The sequence below is a fragment of the Mastigoproctus giganteus genome, chromosome 9 (genome assembly GCF_048544385.1).
Source record: "Mastigoproctus giganteus isolate SK-2022 chromosome 9, ASM4854438v1, whole genome shotgun sequence".
NCBI lineage: Eukaryota > Metazoa > Arthropoda > Arachnida > Uropygi > Thelyphonidae > Mastigoproctus > Mastigoproctus giganteus.
The window spans coordinates 25,897,488-25,922,033 of NC_143583.1; the positions used below are offsets into that span (position 1 = coordinate 25,897,488).

Sequence of the window (24,546 nt, forward strand, 5' to 3'; positions counted from 1 at the left end):
AGGAATGAGTTTAAAAAAACTACAGTTTTTTTTTAGAGTAGCAACAAAAACAAAACTGAATTTCCCTGAGCAGAGAAGATGAAAGTTTGTTTGATTACTGTGATCCTTTATAAAATGCATTTCTGTAGTTAAAATAAAATAATAATGTCGATGGCTTAATAATGTTAATATTACTGTACTATGATTCAAGTTATATGTATGTTTGTATGCTGAGTATTTCTTAATGGTAATTTAACATTTATAACTTAAGATCTAAAGGATTAGTGAAAGTTAAAACTTTTTTTAGGCACCTGCTTCAGAAACTACACAGAATTGTACTGAAGCTCCTTTCTCAAACCATCAATTATTAGAAGACACTGAAAGCAGTGATCCTAATGATCACATAAATAATGAGGTTCTTTCTTTTGCAACAAATTGTCCTAGTTGTAATGCTCCATGTCAAACAAACATGAAAGTGACCAGTATCCTTCTTGTAATTCTTGCCAGTAGCTTACTTGATAATTACTATTTATTACTATAATTTTATGAATAAGCAACTGCTTTTAATTCATACAGTAATATGAATATATAATATTGAAAATAATAATTATTATTATTATGTTAATTAGTTGTTTTTTAACAAAAAGAAAAAATTGCCTTGTACTCATTCCATATCAAATACCATACCATAAGAAATTTATCATTTGTGGGATATAAAAGCCAGGTATTTTGTGATTGATGTATTTTCACAACAGACAGAAGTGAGGCTGCATGTAGATACAATTGGTATTGATTACAAGTTCAGGAGCACTTTTATGTGCAAAAGATGATTACAAAGATGATTTACAAAAGATGATTTATGATTACAAGTTCATGTGCACTTTTATGTGCATGAGCACTTAAATGTGCAAAACAGATTTTTCATGAATTTACTAATTCCAAAAAATAATTCTATTGCCATGACTTATAGAATGACTGTATGTGTGTACACACAGAGGGAGATGGGGATATACACAAATCTTAAATTAAGAAGCTTCTGAACATTGCCAAGAAGCAAATTTAATTCAACTTTATTTAAAGACTACAGAAGGGACATTTTCATACTTATGAGTATGCAAATAAGTTAACAAATAAATAAGACAATAAAATAAAAAAGGTGTAGATCATTAAGCTTTATAAAAAGTTTTAATTATTAGCAATTAATTATTTATTCTGACTGTTCTAAATATAGAAGCATAACATTTCAAGTCTTATACCAGTCCCTTAATCACATGTAAAACAATTACCTTACAAGAGATGATTTTCAATCCATCAGGTGCCTCCATAGCCAGGTGGGAAGGAGCAGAAGTGCGTAGCACACACTTCTTGATTAGACTGGGGTTCGAGCCCATGACCACCAAATACGGAGGATGCAGAAAGGTCAGGGAATGACCACCGCTTATCCCCGGAGCAATATGGCCCTAGTTGCTAATGCTCCTAAAAACCAAGTAACAAGCAGTCCATCATGGTTAATGTTTTGCACATAATCAAGGGACTGTTGTTGATCTCAAAACCCTTATACTTTGAAGTACTAATTATAATGGCTGCTGCTTTAGGCTGACACATTTTGATTTTTATTCATTTAATAATAATATGTGCGGATATTTCTGTAAATCTATAAAAATAGAGTCAAACTTTAGTATCTTTCCAAAATACACCTCTAAGTGTTGGGGGTCACAAATGTATGAATATCTTGTCAATTTCAGTAAGTGTGCATCTATTCAGACATGAATAGTAATGAATTTTAAAAAAATAGAAAGTTAGTTTGAAGCCATTATTTTTGGTAGCTTTTAACTTAACTCATTTTTTTTTTTCTAAATCAAGTAAATTAATAAGTTGGTAAAACCTTGTAAAAGTGATGGATTTCATGTTACATTAGTAGATAAATATCTGTTTTTTTTTAGTTTTTTTTTTATTTGACACACACACACACACACACACACACACACGCACGCACACGCACACACACACACACACACACACACACACACACACACACACACACACACAAGGTGTGGCTGGCAGCAAAGTTCCCGGACTAGTCCTGTTGCAGTCATTTTTGATGAGTTTGAAAATAAATCCGGGTGGTATGTTGTAGTTCAAACTTCCTCCAACAGATGGTGGTATAGAGATCGTCAATTAGGCTAACAGGTAGCAAGTTACGCGGGGAAATGTTTAGATTGGACTGCAGGAAGTTTTATTTTAGCCAGCGAGTTATAAATTACTGGAATAAGTTGCCTTCATGGGTGGTAGAGGCCGACAGTTTGGGGAAATTCAAAGGTCATCTGGATAGTACTTTCGGGTAAGGGAAGCGCATAGGATGATAGGATTAATTTCCTTTTTATTTAATTTTTAATTTCATTTTATTATTTTTATTTATTTATTAATTATTATTATTTATTTATTTATTTAATTTTTGTTTTTATCATTGTTTTGTTTTTTTTTTTTTTTTGGCTGGTGCAGCATAAGCCATAGGCTTTCTTGCACCATACGGCCGTTACTAATACTAATACTAATACTAATACTAAGTAACAACTAATTTTGTTGTTAGTAGCGTTAATTTTCTGTGTCACAATTTTACAATGGAGCAATGAACAAATATAAAATTTTGCTTTAATCTGGGAAAACCTTCAACAGAAACATATGAAATGTTAAAAACTGTTTATGATGATGAAATGCTAACTTGTACCAGTGTGTGAATGGTATAAGCAGTTCAAAGAAGGATGTTCATGATGACCCTAGATGTGGACATCCATCAGCCTCTCAAAATGAGAACAGAGTTGCAAATGTTGAGAAAATTGGGGCATGAGATTGTTGGCTGATGAGTTGAATATGAATAGAGTTTGATTCAACATATTACTCATGAAGATTTAGGGAAAAGGAAGGTTTGTGCAAAATTTGTTTGGCGCAGCCTCACGGATGAGCAGAAGCAATGAAGAGTGTCACTTAGGTAAAGACTTCATCCATACTTGTCAAGACAGTCCTAATTTCCTTGACTGTATTATCACTAGAGAAGAGTGTTGGGTGTTCCAGTACAACCCAGAGATGAAGTGTTGGAGCATGAAATGGACTTAAAAATCATCACCGTGGCCCAAAAGTTTCCTTTATAGATGTTTAGGATAAAGACAATGCAGATCGTGTTTTTCAGCAAACAGTGTGTGAATCACAAGGAATTATACATAAAAAACATTATGGTAATCCTAAGGAATTTATACCTGAAGGGGAGAGGGTCAGTGCTGCATTCTCTGTACAAGTGCTTCAAAAACTATTGAAGTTCATTTCCTGGGTTAGGCTGCAATTTAAAGAGAAAAGCAATTGGTTCTTCTTTCATAACAGTACTCCCTGCCCATTCTGCACTTGTGAAGACATTTCTGGTGAAACATGGCATTGTACAGATCAACCATAAGATATAGCCTACTTTCCCAATCTACACCAATGAATTTCTTCCTCTTTCCAAAGGTGAAAACTGCCCTCCTCAGAGGAAAGAGATTTCAGGATGTTGAAGACATAAAAAAGCATAACTGCCGAACTGAACATCATCCCTTTGGATGCCTTTGCTGACTATTTTCAGAAAAACTTTTAGAACAGTGTAATAAGTGCATTCAATCAGATGGTGATTACTTTGAATAAAAATAAAATCATTTTTGAGTTCCTTCACTTTGTGTTTTATCAGATCAGTCCAGCAACTTTTGTTGCCACACTTTGTATAATTTTTTTATTCATGAAAAATTTATTAAAAAAATTCATTATCAAATAGTCTTGGAATGTCAAGATTGTTTAGGGAAGGGAGGAAGAGTTGTAATACTAATTCCTGGAATTTTCAGCAGCAATTTTGGATTAAAGCATTTTCAAAATAGCAATTTAGTTGATTTTGAATTTTGTTTTTAGTGGAGTTCCAGAAGCATAATTAGATTCCACTTCTGTTTGAAACCATTTTATTCTTTATTTTCTATCAAATATTTCTCTTTATTTTTATTATTATTTTTTTAATTTTCTGTGAATAGTGATCTATATCACCTATGAAGAATTTTTAGGCAGCTACCTAGCAGTGACAGTAATGGAAGAAATCTTGTCTTCTTTACACTCTGAAATGAAGATTCTGACATCACCTAGATCTATTTGGAACCAAATGCTGTTTGGCAGAAAAATCCAAAAAAAAAAAAAAAACCTTATTTCACTAACTCTTTAGTAAATTATAATTATTTACCAATAAAGATGGATTTAATAGTATATGGTGGCACGGTTGCTCTAGGATCCTAAGATTGTGGGGATACTGGACCAATGAGAGATTTTTACTATGAGAAGTAAAATTTTTTTTAGTCTTTATTGCCTTTCATTTACTGTAATTATTGCTCCTTTTGTTTATTATATGCCCTTCTGGTTAGTGTATTGGTTATGACCAGTGGCCTTCCACAGTATATGGAAAGGGATTGAGTTTGAATCCAGTCTCAACAGGAAGAACTTTATTTCCAAAAAAAAAAAAGAAAAAGAAAAAAAAAGTACTTTCAATATTAGCCACCAGGTAGCCAAGATTTACATATTAAAATATTATTTAATTTGATTTTTCCTCTTTCTGTTCATACAGGATATATATAAAAAAGGGGAGAAATTCAAATTATTATTTTAATGGCACTGGAGCTTGTCACTCATCCATTTTTGTTTATTATGCCTATGCAAGTGTGTGTGGGCTGATTTGCATATTGTGCTGACTGAAAAAAATCCAGAATAACTTGTGGGGGGAGGGAAATACCACTTCTGCTGTCTGAGATTGGCTAACTACGGCTTCAACTGAAAATATTCCTTCAGTCTTCAACCAGAATTTAACCCAGATCTCTCTAAACAGGTGACAGTGTGTCGTTCTGACTAAGCTGCCATGGAAGACATAAAGAGAGAAAGTGTTCTTTACATTATTATGTTGTGCTGTGTGAAAAATGAATATAACCAACAGATGCCACCACAAACCAAACCTTTAAGAGTTCATCTTTTTTACAAAAATAATCAGTGTTATTACAGCTTTCCACTTTTTTAAAGGCTCTCAAGCATGTAACATAACCACCACATTTAAGATAAATCCTCATTAATGTTATTTTGACATTTAAAGAAACAGGATATCTCTGCGGTAGAGTATGAACTGGATGTCCTGAAGTTTGAACAGAAGTTGTCACACAGATAGCAGAATGAACAGGCTGCCTCCAGGCTCTCAGCACTTTTAATTCATTAGCAGGGACATATGATGCTTATATAGCATCAGCCAAAAAAAAACCACCCGTCAGGGAAACGGGGAACATCCTTTGTAAAAAGGATAGGTGGAACAGGACCAGAGTATGTCTGCCAGGGGCAAAGGTTGATGACGTTGTAGAGCAGATATCATCTTTTAGGAGCACAAAAGGTGATATAGTTGTACACGTTGGCACTAATGATATTAAGATTAGGAGACCGGCAGAATTACTTAACAAGTACAGGTCACTGATGAAAAAAAGCCGTGAATTAGGGTTGAATTTGAAAGTGTCTGCAATTCTGCCCAGACACGATAGGAGGGAGTATATGATGAGAGCCTTGTCGATCAATTCGGCCCTGGAAAGATTGTGCAAGGCTCAAGGGATAGAATTTTTTTCAGCCTGGACTGTACTTGTTAACAGGAGAGACTGCTTCTACAGGGATGGGATACACTTAAATAGAAAGGGTGCAAGAATATTTGCTGATGCTATCGAGGCAGTGTTAGGTGGGTCGGAAAACTGATAGCTTGGAGGGATACAAGGACTAATAGTTTAACAGTAGCCGTAGGCAGAGGTGAAGGTGATTCTTGCACAGCTTCTATTAGAATAAGTAGCGACCTGGAGCGAGGGGGTGTTGGGGGTTTCAGGGATGGATGGCAGTCATCGTGAAACAGGTGGGTATATGGGATGTGTTAGAGTAATTAAGAATAAGAATAGGTGCATGTATACTTGCATGTATACCAATGCTAGAAGTATAGTAAATAAATTTGATGAATTTGAAGTGTTGGTCAAGACATCAAAGGCGAATATTGTTGGGATATCAGAGACGTGGTGTCACACAGATATAAGGAATGCCGAACTGGAATTTGGGGAGTACAATGTGTACAGAAAGGATAGACAGGATAGGAAGGGAGAAGGTGTTATGCTGTTAATAAAGAAAAACATAAAATCAAAAGAAGTGCACCCAGTTGATATAGATGAACAGTGCACTGTTGAGTCGGTTTGGTGTGACATAAGCACTGCGAAAGCAAAAATAAGAGTAGGAGTGTGTTAAAGGCCTAATGACTCAAATGAGTACAATGAACAGTTATACAGAGAAATAGAGTGGTCTAGTAAATCAGAATGTCTTATAATGTGAGATTTTAACTTCCCAGATATTGACTGGAACTTGTGGGTTGGATGTCTTATAATGGGAGATTTTAACTACCCAGATATGGACTGGAACTTGTGGGTTGGTCACTCACACTAGTCAGACTTTTGTGGATTTATTGGATGATTGTTTTCTGCAGCAGCATGTTCGAGAGGCAACCAGAGAGAGTAATACTCTTGATCTGGTTATCAGCAGTGATCATTCGTGTATTAAGAATTTGCAGATAAAGGAACCACTAGGTGGCAGTGATCACAGTGTACTGATGTGGGATTTACTTAAAGATATAATTACCATCGGGTAAAGGAAAGGGTTTTTGCTTCTGTAAAGTTGAGTACAGTGGTCTCAGACAGTTTTTAAATTCTGTACAGTGGGATCAACTGACAATGTTACCAACAGTAAATTCTAAGTGGGAAGCATTCAAGGAATTAATCGCGGATGCTACTAAAAGTTTCATACCTATTAAGAAATATTGTTCAAGGTAATGAGACTCGTAACAGAGAAGAAAAACTCAGACTCAGAAGCCTATGGCAGATATAAGCTAGTCTGTAATCAGTTCACAAAGGAGGTTAGGCAGGCGAAGGCAGATTACGAGAAATCCTTGGCAAAAGATTCTAAGAAAAACAGCAAGGATTTCTTTACTTATATAAACTCTAAAAGGAAGGGGATGAATCTGATTGGTCCACTTGACATCGATGGTTTGACTGTTGATGATCCTGCTCAGATAGCAAACAAACGGAATGAGTATTTTGAATCTACATTCACACATGAGGAATTATTAAAGTTTGAAAATGGCAGAAGGTTATCAAATTGTAGCAGAATACTTAATGATTTTGTAATAACTGAGAACAAAGTGGAAGAGAAATTGTTGAATTTAAACATAAGAAAAGTACCTGGGTTGGATGGGATGTATCCAGTTATATTAAAGGAGGCGGCAAAGCAACTAAGCAAGCTCTTAGCCATAATTATGAGAGCATCCTTGGACTCAGGGGAGGTTCCCACGGACTGGAGATGTGCATATGTATCCCCAATTCACAAAGGGGGGTCGAAGGGTGACACGAGTAATTACAGACCAGTTAGTTTAACTTCTGTTCCGGGTAAAATAATGGAGTCACTGGTTAAAGATGCATTGCAGGATCATCTAGACAAGACTGTTGCAATAATTCAGACACAGTTAAGGGAAAGTCGTGTCTGACAAAGTTGATAGGATATTATGATGTGGTTACAAAGGAACTGGATGCAAAAAATAATTTTGAAATCATATATTTGGATTTCAGGAAAGCTTTTGACACTGTTGCGCATGGAAGACTATTGTACAAATTGGAGCAGAATGGTATTAAGGGTAAGTTGCTACAATGGATAAAAGGATGGTTACGTGGGAGAAGACAGAGGGTGGTAATCAATGGGTACTGCTCTTCGTGGACTAATGTTATTAGTGAAGTCCCACAGAGTTCGGTGTTGCGTCCACTGTTGTTTTGTATATTTATCAATGATATTGATGAAGGTATATCAGGCTTAATGTCGAAGTGTGCAGATGATACAAAGTTTGGCAGAGTTGTTAATGACAGTAATGTCAGTGTGCTACTGCAACAGAATCTAGGTAATTTGGGCAGATGGGCTAAGAAGTGGCAACTGAAGTTTAACCTTGACAAATGCAATGTACCGCATATGGGTATAAGTAACCCCAGAGAAAAGTACCAACTGTGTGGTACTACACTTAGGGTGGTAGAAAATGAAAAAGACCTGGGAGTAATTGTGCAGTCAGATATGAAGTTTTCTGAGCAATGCAGACAGGCTGCCAGGGCAGGTCATGGGGTTTTGTTAATGATATATAGGAATTTTGCTAGCAGGAAAAAGGAGGTGATTGTCCCTCTGTATAAGGCAATGGTCAGGCCACGCCTTGAGTGCTGCGTACAGGTCTGGAGGCCTCATTTTAGGAAGGATGTAGATTTACTTGAGCGTGTACAGAGAAGGGCAACAAGATTGGTGAGGGGAATGAAGGGATCCTCTTACCAAGAGAGGCCTACTTTTCTGCAAATTGCAGTGGCTGCAGACTAGGCAACTGCGCAGTGATCTGATTGAGGTGTATAAGGCCTTGAATGGGTTGGGCACGCTGAATTCTGATGGGATCCTTCCACTTGTTCAGATTACGAACCTAAAGGGGCATAAATTCAAATTAAGAAAAGACAGATGTAGAATAGATGTGTGGAAATTTGCCTTTAGCCAGCGGGTGGTTAATTGCTGGAACAAACTTCCATCTGTCGTTTTGGAAGTTGATAGGTTGAATAAATTTTACGGAGGAACTGGACAGGCATTTGGAGGGAATGGTGTGTGTGTGTTTTTTTTTTTTTGGCTGATGCATAAGCTCATACACTTGCTTTCTTGCATCACATGCCACTACTACTACTACATCTTGAGATATAGCACCGAAGTAGATGACAAAAATAGTCCTTGACATATAGAAGAGAAGCCAGTTTATTTGGTCTTGGCCCCAATGTAATAGTGAATAGCACCTCCTTTAGCTCTCAGAAAAACCTCAAATCAATATAGCAGGGATCTGTAAGGTACTGAAAGTGTTCTTCAGAAATGCTCACCCATTAGACTTGACATCCTGCAGTTGCCTCAAATTGGATGGTGGTGATACCCCTGTACAATCAATTCATTCCATTTCATCCCATGGCTCTCAGGTGGGTCGAGATACTGTGACTGAGCAGACCAATGAACTATATTAAAGTCACCATCATGCTTCTGGAGCCATTCTTGAAGGATTCAAGCATTGTGACACAAGACATTTTCCAGCTGAAAGTTACCTGATAGGAGCATGAAGAGGTGCACCTGATTGGCAGCAATGTTTAAGTAGGCTCTGGCAATCAGACATCAGTCCACTGGTATCAGCATATCTAACGTGTGCCACAAAGACATCCCTCACAGCACCATGCTTTCACCACCAGCCCTAGTCTTGATCTCAGCATGGAACATCTGGAACTGGAGTTTACTAACATGACCTTTTTCTATCTTCAAATATCTTGTATCAGGGCACCTTTTCCCTTGTAGTTTCTTGTTTTCAGTTCACTAGAGTGAAACCCAGTGAGATCATCTGTTTGCCCATCTGTGACAGAATACAACACATTGTGCATTCTGGTAGGTATACCTCTTTGCACACCACTGTTGTATTGCACTGTCATTTTAGTGATTGTAGCCTGTCTGTTAGATTATTTATTGTTATTCTCCATTGGCCTCTTATCAACAGACTATCTGACTGCTGAATGAGAGGAGGGGGTGTAGTTTTCAGTAGTAGTGGCAAATGATGCAAGAAAGCAAGCTTATAAAGCATTAGCCAAAAAAAAAAAAAAAAAAAAAAATCATTTCTCATTTCATCTGTCCATCTCCTCTAACAGTTTATCTAGTTCTTCCTTGAATTTATTCAAATTGTCCACTTCCACAACAACAGATGGAAACTTGTTCAAACAGTCAACTACCCTCTGTATGAAGGCAGATTTCTACACATCCAACCGTCAACCATTCTTTCTCAATTTGAATTTATGGCCCCTTGTGTGTAGTCTGATCAAGAGGTAGGATTGCATCAGCATTGAGCTTACTCAATCCTTTCAAGGCTTTAAACACCTCAAATCATATTTCCTCACAGGTGCCTAGTCTCCAGACATTGCAGTTTGCAAAACGGAAGCCTTTTCTGGTAAGAGTACCCTTTTGCTCCCCCTCACCAATCTTATTATTCTTTTCTCCACCCATTCTGACAGATCCATGTTCTTCCTCAACTGAGACTTCCAGACTTGTATGCAGTGCTCAAGATGTGGCCTAATCATTTACAATAGTATAATCACCTCTGCACTGCTCAGAAAACTGCATGCTTGATAATTACCCTCAGATCTTTTACATCCGGAGCATAGTACCACACAGTTGGTACAGTAATCTGTGATTACTGCTTCCCAGATAAAGTACCTTGCATTTGTCAATATTAAACTTCAATTGCTACTTCTTGGCCCATCTGCAATAATTTCTATAGATCTTGTTGCAGTTGCATAGCCTGATTACTACAATTAACTACCCTGCCAGCCTTTATATCATGAGCAAAACCAATTAACTGGTCATTCATATATTTAAGTTTGTTATTATTCATATAAATATTCATTGTAAGTGTGCTAAAAGCATAAATTACTAAAAGTACTTGTCCATTCTTCTAATTAAATCTGTAACAGTTATTTTATTTTAACTAAAAGATGATCTTTATTGCTTAACTTATTTTAGAAATTCCTCACTTTAAGGAAGTAGTCATAATGGCAACTCTGTGTGATACCTGCGGTCATAGAACCAATGAAGTAAAAAGTGGAACTGGTGTGGAACCACTGGGGAAAAAAATAATACTGAATGTCGCAAATAGTTCAGATTTGAAAAGGGATGTATTGAAGGTAAGCATAACTTCCACTAAATTTTTTTACTTGAGAATATTTGCATGGGACCAGTTGACAAAGATGGCAAAGCTTTTGCTATTAATAATGACCTTATACAACTTGATCATTTGCCTACCCTGCCAATGCACCATAAAAAATCAAATAATCAACCAACAAACTAATCATTTGCCTACTAGGGCACCAGATTTTCCTAACCACACACCTAACACTCTTGATATTTTATTCACCAGCAACGCTTAAACTATATAATTAATGTTAGGTATCCTCTGAGTACCTTATATTACAGCTTGGTGATCGTGTCAGAAGTTATTCTTGTGGGGATGAAATCCTTTCTTCCTCATTCTATTCTAAATTCCTATCCTTTATCTGAGCTTTTATTTCCCAATAAATATTATAAGGTTGTTCAAGATAAGAACATACCATATCACAACTAGTTTGTATATAAATCATTAGTTTCATTTTCTACCTACACTAAAATTGTCTTAAAAAGTTATTGAACAGGCTAAAAGTAGTAAACTTGCTTCTTGTCCAAATGGTAGCTGGGCCTTCTGGTCTCTGGCTAAGGCTTCAGTTTCTGTCCATCCAAACTTTTGCCTCTGTTACAACCTGATAATTCTGTTACATCCTCAGCTAAAGACAAAGCCTACTGTTCTTCTATCCTTGAATGTATGCTCTTAGTAAATCACTCATATCATACCAAATACATTCAGTTGATTGCCTCCTTGTGATCTTCCAACAGGACAGAAGAATCCTGCACAATCTTAATGCTTAAACAATGTGCATGTCGTGATGGCATTCCCCCCCATTTGATCTTAAAACCTGTGCTCCAGAGCACTTACTCCTGTTTTGTCTCCTTTTTGACATCTGTTTTTCTCTGGTGTTTTTACATTTACTTGCAAATTTGCTAATATTCAGCCAATTCCCATAAAAAGTGAGAAATCATTAGCATTAGCAAAGGCATATAATGCAAGAAAGCAAGCTTATATAGCATCAGCCAAAAAAACCCCTTATTTCACCCATCCACTCACTCTAAATGTTTGTCAAGTTCTGCCTTGAATCTGTTTAAGCTATCAACTTCTACAACGACACCGTAGCCAGGCGGGAAGGAGCAGCAGTGTGTAGCACATGCTTCTTGATTAGACCGGGGTTCGAGCCCGTCACCACCAAATACGGAGGATGCGGAAAGGTTAGGGAATGACCACCGCATATCCCGGAGCAATATTGCCTTAGTTGCTAATGCTCCTAAAAAAAAAAAAAAACAAATAGCAAATCTACTACGACAGATGGAAATTTGTTCCACCAATAAACCACCCGCTAGTTAAAGGAAAACTTCCGCACATCTATCCCACAACCGTCTTTCCTCAATATGAATTTATGCCCTCTCAGGCGATTATTCCGAGCAAGAGAAAGAATCCCATCCGCATTGAGCATGCTCAAAACATTCGCAGGTGCCTAGTCTTCAGACACTGTAATTTACAAAACTTAAGCTTTTCTTCGTAAGAGCAACCCTTTATTCCATTCACTAATCTTGTTGCCCTTCTCTGTACTCGTTCCAACAGCTCTACATCCTTCTTAAAATGAGGCCTCCAGACCTGTATACAGTACTCAAGGTGTGGCCTGACCATTGCCTTATGCAAGGGGATAATCACCTCCTTATCCCTGCTAGAAAAATTCCTTTATATATCATTGACCAGACACCATGAGCTACTCTTGCAGACTGTCTGCATTGCTCAGAAAACTTCATATCTGCCTGCACAATTACCCCCCAGGTGGGTGCCTCCATAGCCAGGTGGGCAGGAGCAGCAATGCGTAGCACATGCTTCTTGATCAGACCGTGGTTCGAGCCTGTCACCACCAAATACGGAGGATGCGGAAAGGTCAGGGAATGACCACCGCATATCCCCGGAGCAATATGGCCCTAGTTGCTAATGCTCCTAAAAACCAAATAACAAACAAACAAACAAACCAACCCCCAGGTCCTTTTCATTCTTTACAACTGTCAGTGTGGTATCACAGAGTTGATACATTACTCTAGGATTACTGCTTCCCATATGTAGTACTTTACATTTGTCAATGTTAAACTTCATTTGCCACCTCTCAGCCCATCTGCTCAACTTCTCTAGATCCTGTTGCAGCAGTGTACTGTCATTAGTGTCATTAACAACCCTGCCAACCTTTGTATCGTCTGCAAACTTGGACATTAAGCCTGATATACCATCATCAATATCATTTATAAATACAGAAAACAATAATGGACCCAACACTGAGCCCTGAGGGACTCCACTAATAACATTAGTCAACGAAGAGCACTGTCCATTGATTACCACTATCTGTCTTCTCCAACTCAACCATCCCTTTATCCATAACAGCAATTTCGCTGCAATGCCAAACTGCTCCAATTTGTTCAGCAGTCTTCTATGTGCAACAGTATCAAAGGCCTTTCTATGATCCATATTAGCATTAGCATTAGTAGAGGCATTTGATGCAAGAAAGCAAGCTTATGCAGCATCAGCCAAAAAAAAAAATCCACTTCCACTTCACCCCTCTGTTCGTTCAAAATACCTGTCCAGCTGAGCCTTAAACTTATTTAGGCTATCAACCTCCACCACAAGGGATGGAAGTCTGTTCCACCAACCAACCACCCGCTGGCTAAAGGCAAATTTCCGCACGTCTATCCTACATCTGTCTTTCCTCAATTTGAATTTATGCCCTCTCAGGTGATTTTTCTGAGCTAGAGGAAGAATCCCATAAGCATTGAGCATGCTTAAACCATTCAAGGCTTTATACACCTCTATCAGATCACCTCGCTGGTGCCTAGTCTCCAGACACTGTAATTTGCAAAACTTAAGCCTTTCTTCGTAAGAGCACCCCTTTGTTCCATTCACTAATCTTGTTGCCCTTCTCTGTACTCGTTCCAGCAGCTCTACATCCTTCTTGAAATGAGGCCTCCAGACCTGTATACAGTACTCTAGGTGTGGCCTGACCATTGCCTTATACAATGGAATAATCAACTTCTTATCCCTGCTGGAAAAATTCCTGTATATCATTGACAATACTCCATGAGCTACTCTTGCAGCCCGTCTGCACTGCTCAGAGAACTTCATATCTGCCTGCACAACCACCCCCAAGTCCCTTTCATTCTCTACCACTGTCAGTGTAGTACCACAGAGTTGACACGTCGCTCTGGGGTTGCTGTTTCCCATGTGTAGTACTTTACATTTGTCAATGTTAAACTTCATTTGCCACCTCTCAGCCCATCTGCTCAACCTTTCCAGATCCTGTTGCAGCAGCATAGTGTCAGTAGTGTCCTTGGCAACCCTGCCAACCTTTGTATCGTCTGCAAACTTGGACGTTAAGCTTGATATACCATCATCAGTATCATTTATAAATACAGAAAACAATAATGGACCCAACACTGAGCCCTGAGGGACTCCACTAATAACATTAGTCCACGATGAGCAGTGTCCACTGATTACCACTCTCTGTCTTCTCCCCCTCAACCACCCCTTTATCCATAGCAGCAACTTGCCTCCAATGCCACACTGCTCCAATTTGTGTAGCAGTCTTCCATGTGCAACAGTATCAAAAGCCTTTCTAAGATCCAAGTGTATAATATCAAAGTTATTCCCTGCATCCAGTTCTTTTGTGACTGCATCATAGTATCCAATCAAGTTGGTCAGGCAAGACTTCCCCTTAACAAAACCATGCTGTGTCTGAGCTATAACTGAAGTCTTGTCTAAATGATCCTGCAGTGCTTCTTTAACCAGTGCCTCCATTAATTTTCCTGGAACAGAAGTTAAGCTCACAGGTCTATAATTACTTGTGTCAGCCTTTGATCCTCCTTTGTGAATTGGGGTCACATTTGCACATTTCCAGTCTATGGGTACCTCCCCTGAGTCCAAGGAAGCTCTCATAATTATGGCTAAGGGTTTACTTACTTCCTTTGCTGCCTCCTTTAATATAATTGGATAGATCCCATCCACCCCGGGTGCCTTTCTTGTGTTTATCTTCAACAGTTTCTCCTCCACTTTACTCCCAGTTATTTCAAGATTCTGTAGCTTACTGCTAGAGTTGAATACACCTCTGGCATTCCCCTTGCTGAATAACTCCTCAAGAGTGAATGTCGATGCAAAATATTCATTTAGTTTGTTAGCTACCTGAGCAGGATCATCAACAGTTGACCCATCAATATCAAGTGGACCAATCTGATTCATCCCCTTCCTTCTAGAGTTAACATAAGTAAAGAACTCTTTGCTGTTTTTCTTTGCATCCCTTGCCAAGGATTTCTCATAATCTGCCTTCGCCTGCCTAACCTCCTTTGTAACTTGGTTTCATATCAACTTGTATCTATCATAGGCTTCTGTGTCATGTGTTAATTTGTAAGTATCCCATGCATTTTTCTTCTCTGCCATATGCCTCATTAGTTCATCTGACATCCATTTTGGCTTAAACCTTGAAGAATATTTCTTAGTTGGTATGTAAAGCCTAGTAGCTTCCAAGATAAGTTCTTTGAATGCTTCCCATTTTGAATTTGCTGTTGGTAACATCATCAGTTGGTCCCACTGTATAGAATTTAAATACTGTCTCAGTCCGTCGTAGTCGCCTTTACGGAAGCAATAACCCTTCCCTTTACCCCTAATGGTAGTTACCTCTTTGAGTAAATCCCACTTCAGCACACTGTGATCACTGCCACCTAGTGGTTCATTTATCTGCAGATTCTTAATGCATAAAGAATCACTGCTGATAATCAAATCAAGAGTATTACTCCCTCTAGTTGCCTCCCGAACATGCTGATGTAGAAAACAATCATCCAATAAATCCACAAAAGCCCTGCTAGTGTGTGAGTGACCAGCCCCCAAATTCCAGTCAATATCTGGGAAATTAAAATCTCCCATTATAAGACTCTCTGATTTACTGGCCCACTCTATTTCCCTGTACAGTTCCTTATTATACTCATCGGAGTCATTAGGCCTATAGCACACTCCTACTCTCAATGTTGATCTCCCAATGCTTATGTCACACCAAACTGACTCAACACTACACTGTCCAGTGATGTCTACTGGCTTCACTTCCTTGGTTTTTATGTGTTTCTTAACTAATAGCATAACCCCTCCCCCCCTTCCTATCCAGTCTATCCTTTCTGTGGACGTTGTACTCCCCAAATTGCAGTTCTGCATCCCTTATATCTGTGTGACACCACGTCTCTGATATCCCAACAATATCTGCCTTTGATGTTTTGAGGAATACCTCAAATTCATCAAATTTATTTACTAAACTCCTAGCATTGGTGTACACACAAGTATACCTGCACCTGTTTCTATTCTTAGCTACCCTAACACAACCCATGTGTGGCCCCGGGTGCCAAGCGTATTTCGAGGCCAAGCTATATTCTTGCGATTTATAAAAGTGCTCTTGATAAGTGATTGAAATTATATTTTACGTTCACATTTCTATAAACAGTTTTACTTTAAAAAACAGTTCTATACTTGAAAAGTAACAAGTAGAACACAGGAAGGAAATACACCTTTCTTTACATTTTCCTCAATTTATATTTTTACTAATTAACTAACACTTCAACCGCTTGGCCTCCGAGCGGCACTGCTCCTGCCTCCCCGTGGCGGGGCCGGTAACCTGGGGGAAAAGTTATCCTCCAGGGCGAAAAGGAGTAACGATGGATATAAATGACTATCCACCACTAGAGCCTTCAAATTCAAGGCCAGACATACCAAATGATGATGACCTAAACCAACCAAAAAGGCTCCGAAGAGAAGTGCAGAGCAATGAGATGCCAAACTTCCTTGTAATACATTCGCTCTCCAACCAGCCTGTTGGCAAATTGTCACCATTTGTCATCCAAAGATTTTTGGAATCCATTGCTGGTACGCCGAAAATGGTTAAACGTCTGCAGTCCGGAGACCTACTAATCGAAACAGCTTCCTCAAAACATTCAGAATGGCTGCTTAAAACAACAACCTTTGCTGGGCTACCCGTATCTGTAACTCCCCACAATACGTTAAACTCGTCAAAAGGTGTCATCACAGAGTGGGACCTGATTACAGTATCTGAAGAGGAACTAGTACAGGAACTGGGCAATCAAAAAGTAATTAGTGCAAAACGTATAAAAACCAAAAAAGATGGAAATCTTGTTCCAACCCGATCCATAATTTTAACATTCAGCACCCCAGATTTGCCATCCTCAGTAAAAGCTGGCTATTTAAACTGCCGAATACGGCCTTACATACCTAATCCTCTACGTTGCTTTAAATGCCAAAAATATGGACATTCGCAACAAGCATGTAGAGGTGATGCCATTTGTCCAATTTGTGGTTCCAAGGAGCATACACAAACAGACTGTTCAGCCTCAAGTCCCATTTGTCCAAACTGCAAAGAAAGTCACCCAGCCTTTTCCAAATCTTGTGAAATGTGGAAAACGGGGAAGAAAATCCAAAAATATAAAATAGAGCACAAAGTCACGTACCCTGAGGCACGCAGACAGGTTATGTCGACCATGCCCAGTCGTTCATATGCAGCTCACACTCGAAGCTTTAATTCAACAGCAGCTCAAACAGATGTATCCATACCTCCCTGCACATCTCTATCTAACTGGGTTAAAAACACATTATCAAGCCCTGTCAAAGACACACATCAAATTAAAACCACTGAATCGACCAACACTCCAATCAGTATCCCAGTTGAGACTCGGACAGTCCCGCATGACAAAGAAAAACTGAAAACTACTAAACACAACAATAAACCTGAATCATCCACTGGTAGTATGGAAGTAGATGTAAACCCAGATCATGAAGAACCAATACTAGAACTTCACGCAAACGATACTATGGATACCGGTCGCCCTACCTTCCCGAAAAGAGACCGAAAAAAATCCTCCTCAAACAAAAAACAGTCAGATGAATCGTCCTCATCTAAACCAAAATGAACCACAGCATCTTACAATGGAATTGCAGAGGCTTTCGTTCAAACACAGACGATATTCAATACCTAATTAATCAATATTCTCCGGTTGCCTTTTGTTTACAGGAAACTTACCTAACCACACAAATTTCTCCTTCGATAAAGAACTATTGCATTTATCGAAGAGATCGAAATACCGCTAGCGCTGCCCATGGTGGTGTGGCAATCTTAGTAAATTCAAAGATCCCAACTAAACATATCCCACTCCAAACTAATATAGAAGCTGTTGCTGTTCGTATAATTCTCCATAGTGCAATAACACTAGTCTCAATATACCTACCGCCAAACTGTACTAACTCTTTAAAAGATCTTGAAGACCTCTTTATACAGGTACCTCCACCTCTCTGTATATTAGGGGACTTTAACGGGCACCACCCATTATGGGGCTCTCCTAAATTGGATAGACGAGGCCGACTAATTGAAAGTTTTTTGGATGCACTAAATCTCACTATACTCAATACAGGTGCACCGACACACGTACAGCTTCCAACAGGACACACCTCAGCAATAGATCTCTCAATTTGTTCACCAGTACTAGTCCCAGCCATAGAGTGGTATGTAATAAACGATCCCATGGGCAGTGACCACTTCCCAATAGTATGCAACTTTCTAAAAGCAAAGACTCCTTCAATTCAACCCTGCAGAAAGTGGAAATTTGTCCGAGCAGACTGGGCAAAATTTCAATCATCAATTGACCTCGATGAGGAAAAAATCCGCCTCCAGCACATTGATGATGTGACAGATTACATCACGTCGCATCTTCTAAATGTGGCTAAAGACACAATACCAATATCAAATCCGCCGGGCCGAAAGCATTATAATTACTGGTGGAATGACAAATGCACCACAGCAAAGAGAGCAAAAAATAAAGCCTGGAATTTGTTTCGGAAATGTCCGAGCACAGTCAATCTCATTAATTATAAGAAATTAAGGGCAAAAGCACGCTTCATACAAAAACAGGCAAAGAAAGAATCCTGGACCCGTTTTGCATCCACTTTTCACAGAAATACCGATCCCAAAATAATATGGAAAAAAATTAGACAGCTGTCTGGTAAGTTTCCTACCATACCTTCTCCAATCCTCTCCTGGAATGGAAAAGATCTCTCTAATCCTGTAGATATAGCTAATGCTTTAGCCAATACTTTTGCAGAAATCTCAGCAACGTCAGCCTATACTACCTCTTTCCAAAGAATTAAAATCACTAAAGAAAAGCATGCTATTCATTTTCAAACTACCCGTCCTCTCCCATATAACAAACCTCTGCAATATTCTGAACTTTTACATGTCATTAGAACAGCTCGCAATGGTGCTGCTGGACCAGATGGAATTTATTATGTCATGCTACAACATCTTGATGACAAAGCTCTGCGCTGCCTCCTGGTCTTTTACAATCGCATATTTTTAGAAAATGTTTATCCAGCATCTTGGCATCACTCTACAATTTTGGCATTCCTGAAGCCTGGAAAAGATCCATCAAACCCAAATAGCTATAGACCCATATCTCTCTCAAGCTGCCTCAGTAAAATCCTTGAGAAAATTATCCACAGAAGACTCGTCTGGATCATTGAGTCGGAACATCTAATGAGCCATTGTCAATATGGCTTTCGCCAAAACAGATCATGCTTAGATCTTATGGTCAAGGCCGAATTTGCCATCCGTAATGCTTTTGTCAAACATGAACATCTAGTAATGGTTTCAATAGACATAGAGAAGGCTTTTGATACCACCTGGCGGTATGGTATACTTAGTGATCTTTACCTTCTCGGACTACGAGGCAATCTTCCTATATTCATTCAGAACTTTCTACATACAAGAACATTTCAAGTTCGATATCAACATGCCCTTTCCCCAACTTTCATCCAGGAAGAAGGTGTTCCACAGGGATCAGTACTGAGTGCCACACTTTTTGCCCTGAGAATAGATTGTATTACTAAGCAGCTTCCAAATACAGTTGAGACTTACCTTTATGCAGATGACCTTTCCATCTCTTGTCATTCTCAAAACATGAGGTCTATTGAAAGACAGCTTCAGATATCACTTAATAAAATTCAACAATGGGCGAGCCTCAACGGCTATCGGCTCTCACAACAGAAAACAGTTGCCATCCATTTCTGTAGACAACGCAAACTTCATCCAGATCCTGAACTTCAAATTTCTAACATCTTTGTCCCGGTCACCAGCAACATCCGATTTCTAGGATTAACCCTTGACAATAAGTTAAATTTCCTAGATCATATTAAAAATGTACGGACTTCATGTCTAAAAAAGTTAAATATACTCAGAGCTTTATCTGCCCAAACATGGGGTGCAGATCGTACCACACTTCTTCGGTTATACAGGGCATTAATCAGATCTCGTCTCGATTACGGTGCTCCAATCTATGATTCTGCCAGAAAGAGTGCATTACGCTGGCTTGATCCCATTCAGCACAGTGCTTTGAGAATTGCAACTGGTGCATTCAGAACGTCGCCAGCACATAGTCTCTACATTGATGCTCATGAGCCCCCACTAACTTTACGCAGGAAAACACTGTTACTCAAATATGCTGTCAAGATACAAAGCTGTGCTTCTCATCCCATTCGGTCATACCTTTTTAACCCACCGTTAGAAACCCTATACAGAAACAAACCTAGCATAGTAAAACCAGCTGGTCTTCGCCTTCTTGAACTTGTGCAAGTTTGGAATATTTCCATCCATTCCGTAAAGCAGGTAGCAACTTATACTCAACCTCCATGGACTCCTCCTCCTCTTCCAATCTGTGACACTTACCTCTGTCAATGGAGAAAGAATTCCTTGCAAGCAGCAAATATCAACCAAATTCACGCAGTTCACATTGAAAGATATTCTGATTTCTCTCCAATTTATACAGATGGCTCTAAATCTAATTCAAATGTTGGAGCAGCTGCAGTGTTTCCAAATACAATTGTATCAGCTTCCCTTCCGTCAGAATTTAGTATATTTTCTGCTGAATTATACGCAATAAAACTAGCTTTAGAAAATCTTCATTTTAACTCTTCCTTAAAATCTGTCATTTACACTGATTCCCTCAGCTCAATCATGTCGTTATGTAATTCCTCAGATAAAGTTCACCCTGTTCTAGATGAAATCAGAAGCTTATTACTGCAAATTAAAGAACCCAATCAACAGGTCACTTTTTGCTGGATTCCAGCACATTCCGGTATTTTAGGAAATGAACTGGCCGATAAAGCTGCAAAAAATCCAACTACCTTAGATGTAACCAACATCCCTGTTCCAGCATCAGATTATGCACTAACCATTCATGCTGCTTGCCTATCACAATGGACAGCCCTGTGGCACTTCCAGACTAATAATAAACTCTTTCAGTTTAAACAAGACCCGAAAATTTGGCGCTCCAGTGTCCGTACATCGAGACGAGAAGAAGTAGTCCTCTCAAGGGCAAGAATAGGACATACACATCTGACCCACCTTCATTTACTGAGAGGAGATGATCCACCACAATGTACACATTGTTCTAACAATTTGACTGTAAAACATATTCTTATTGGCTGCCCCTATTATAAACAAGCGAGAACTTCATCCTTGATCTCACTGGTTAATCTACATAAACCAATTACTCTTGAAAACCTGATTGGTGATAAGGCAAATATTTCTGAATTTTTTGACTTTCTCAGGCAAACTGGGCTTTTCAATTATTTCTGATTTTCTTTTGATTTAGAGAAAACTCATGTCTTAATATAATAAGTGAATAGGCACATTATAGCCTTAGCAGCTGATGTGCCATTAAACCTCCAGAGCAACAGAGCAACAACAACCCATGTGTTTACTTGTACCGCAATGGCTCCCAGCAGTCTCTGAAATACCATGCATCTTGTTTTTCAGGCTTCTGCTCATTCTAATAGAAGCAGTGCAAGAATCTCTTTCACCTCTGCCAGTGGCTACTGTCAATCTATTGGTCTTTGTCTCCCCCCAAGCTAGCAGTTTTCCAACCCACCTAACACTGCCTCGATAGCATCAGCAAATATTCTTGCACCCTTTCTATTTAAGTGTATCCCATCCCTGTAGAAGCAATCTCTCCTGTTAACAAGTACAGTCCAGGCTGAAAAAAATTCTACCCCTTGAGTCTTGCACAATCTTTCCAGGGCCGAATTGATCGACAAGGCTCTCATCATATGCTCCCTCCTATCGTGTCTGGGCAGAATTGCAGACACTTTCAAATTCAACCCTAATTCTCGGCTTTTGTTCAACAGTGACCTGTACTTGTTAAGTAATTCTGCCGGTCTCCTACTCTTAATACTATTAGTGCCAACGTGTACAACTATATCACCTTTTGTGCCCTTAAAAGATGATATTCGCTCTACAACGTCATCAACCTTTGCCCCTGGCAGACATACCCTGGTCCTGTTCCACCTATCTTTTTTACAAAGCATGTTCCCCATTCCCCTGACAATAGAGTCACCAACAACTACTAGCTCCTTCGGGACCAGTGCATTCTGCCTTGGGGGTTGCCTCTGTGTCACGCGATGCCCAAGTGCAAGCTCTGGCATTGATGTGGGCAGCTGAGAGCTTGATGGGCCCCTCAATTTAGTTTCTTCGAGGGCATCAACCCTGTCCTTCAAACTCTCATATAGGCCCACAAGAACGCCGAGTTGTTGCCTGATATCGATACACTCCTTGCATCGCGCACACACAAAGACATCCCCCTTGGCAGTATCATGTCCCATACCCGATTGCTCTGCAAACATCAAGCAAACAGTGCATTTTATAAGGCTGTGAGTCAGAGGACAACTGCCCCCCTCAGTTCTGCTCTGAGCAAAGCACTTCCATTAGCTTGAGCCTTTTGCTTTGCTGCTCTGGTCTGAGTCATGATTCTATTTTTTTTTTTTTTATGTGAACCCCAAACACGAGAGGTATTAGAACCTTTTGGCTGATGCTGCATAAGCTTGCTTTCTTGCATCAAATGCCTCTACTAATGCTAATGCTAATGCTATAGTACTTAGTACCGTGCTTGGGTTGGAGGTTGAGAAGACGAAAGAAGATATTTGTTGACATTGGACTTGAACTTCTGTAGATTTTAATTTTCAGGAAATACGTATGAAGGAAGGTTGTTCCAGATAACGGCAGTTGAATGAATAAAGGAGGAAGATGAAAAGATGGTTCTGTGGGTTTGAAGTTGGACAGTAAATGGATGTTGGCTGGTGGCGGCACGTGTTCGGACTGTTTTGAAAGAGAGAGCGGGAATTATAGAAGCCAATTCAGAAAAACAGTGCCCATGGAAATATCTGTAGAAGAGGCATGCAGCAGAAACAGTACGTCTATGAGAAAGCGAGTGGAGAGACTCTGTTAGAGATGAATCATTAATTAACCTAACTGCCCTCTTCTGAATGGAATCAAGAAGCCTGAGAGAGGTTTTGGGTGCACCACCCCAAATGTGGGAACAATATTCCATGGCAGGGCGGATTTGTGATTTATACAGAGTGAGCAGCTGTTTGGAAGAAAAGTAACGCCGAGAGCGAAAGAGAAAACCAAGTTTTTTAGATGCAGAGGAAGCAATATTTGTAATGTGCTTGTGCCAAGAGAGATTAGAAGTCAGGGTAATCCCCAAAAGAGATATATCCTTTTGCCTAGAAATTGGAGTGTCACTAAAGATAAGCATAGGAGCAGAAGAATCCTTTTTGCGAGATATAAGACAAGACTGAGTTTTAGAAGGGTTGAAATCAACTAAGTTGTCTTTGCCCCACTGGAGAATTACCTGAAGATCGGCATTTAAGGAATTGGTAGCAGATTTTCGAGAAGTTGAAGCTGATTGAGCAGGGCAAGGTTTCTCAAAATGGAAAGTTGAATGCAATGTGCTATCATCGGCAAAACTATGGATAGGATTTCCAGTCAATGGAAGAAGGTCATTGATATACAAGAGGAAAAGAGTGGGGGAAAGAACTGAACCTTGGGGGACACCAGCATTAGTGGAGAAGTTAGAAGACAGAGTGCCATCTACCATCACCCTCAGTGAGCGATCAGAGAGAAAACTGGATAACCAATTACTAAAAACAGTTGGCAAACCATAAGATGGAAGCTTGTTTAGAAGACCTTTATGCCAAACACGATCGAAAGCCTTTGAGATGTCAAGAGCAACTACTTGTGTTTCACCGAACCTTTCCATTGAAGTAGTCCATAAATGGGTAACATAAGCCAGAATATCACCAGTGGATCGACACTGACGGAATCCATACTGGCGATCGTTGATCAGACGGAAGGTTTCTAGGTAGTTTAAGAGTTGGCAGTTAATTGATTTCTCCATTACTTTAGAAAGAGTAGAAGTAATTGCAATGGGACGATAACTGGATGGGAGGGATTTGTCACCCTTTTTAGGAACTGGCTGGATATGAGCAAATTTCCAAGCAGAAGGAAAAACACCTTTGGAAAAAGAAAGTGAAAAAAGGCGGCAAAGAATAGGAGTAAGTTCAGGAGCACAGATTTTGAGAACAAGTGGAGAAATACCATCAGGACCTGGAGCTTTCTTAGCATCAAGATTCATCAAAATCCTTCTGATATCCTTTTGACGGAAGACCACAGGAGGCATTGAATGGACCGTGTTGGGAATGGTGGGAGGTGTTTTACCAAGTTCATTAATACATGAGCTGGAAGAAAAATGGGATGCTAGCAGGTCAACTTTATCCTTGGCTGAAGTGACAACAGAACCATCTGGTTTGGACAGGGGTGGAAGCAGAGATGGGCAAAAGTTGCGGCCAATAGCTTTGGCAAGAGACCAGAATGCTCGGCTACC

At 39.3% G+C, this 24,546-nt stretch overlaps 1 protein-coding gene across 1 annotated transcript in view; it reads left to right on the plus strand.

The window, feature by feature from the left end:
- Zpr1 (zinc finger protein Zpr1) overlaps window positions 1–24,546 on the plus strand; it is a 140,226-nt gene that overhangs the window by 77,179 nt on the left and 38,501 nt on the right. Inside the window, exons 9-10 of the mRNA XM_090380971.1 lie at window positions 287–461; window positions 10,648–10,808. Coding sequence (XP_090237097.1) covers window positions 287–461; window positions 10,648–10,808 — 336 coding nt within the window. The remainder of the gene's footprint in view (window positions 1–286; window positions 462–10,647; window positions 10,809–24,546) is intronic.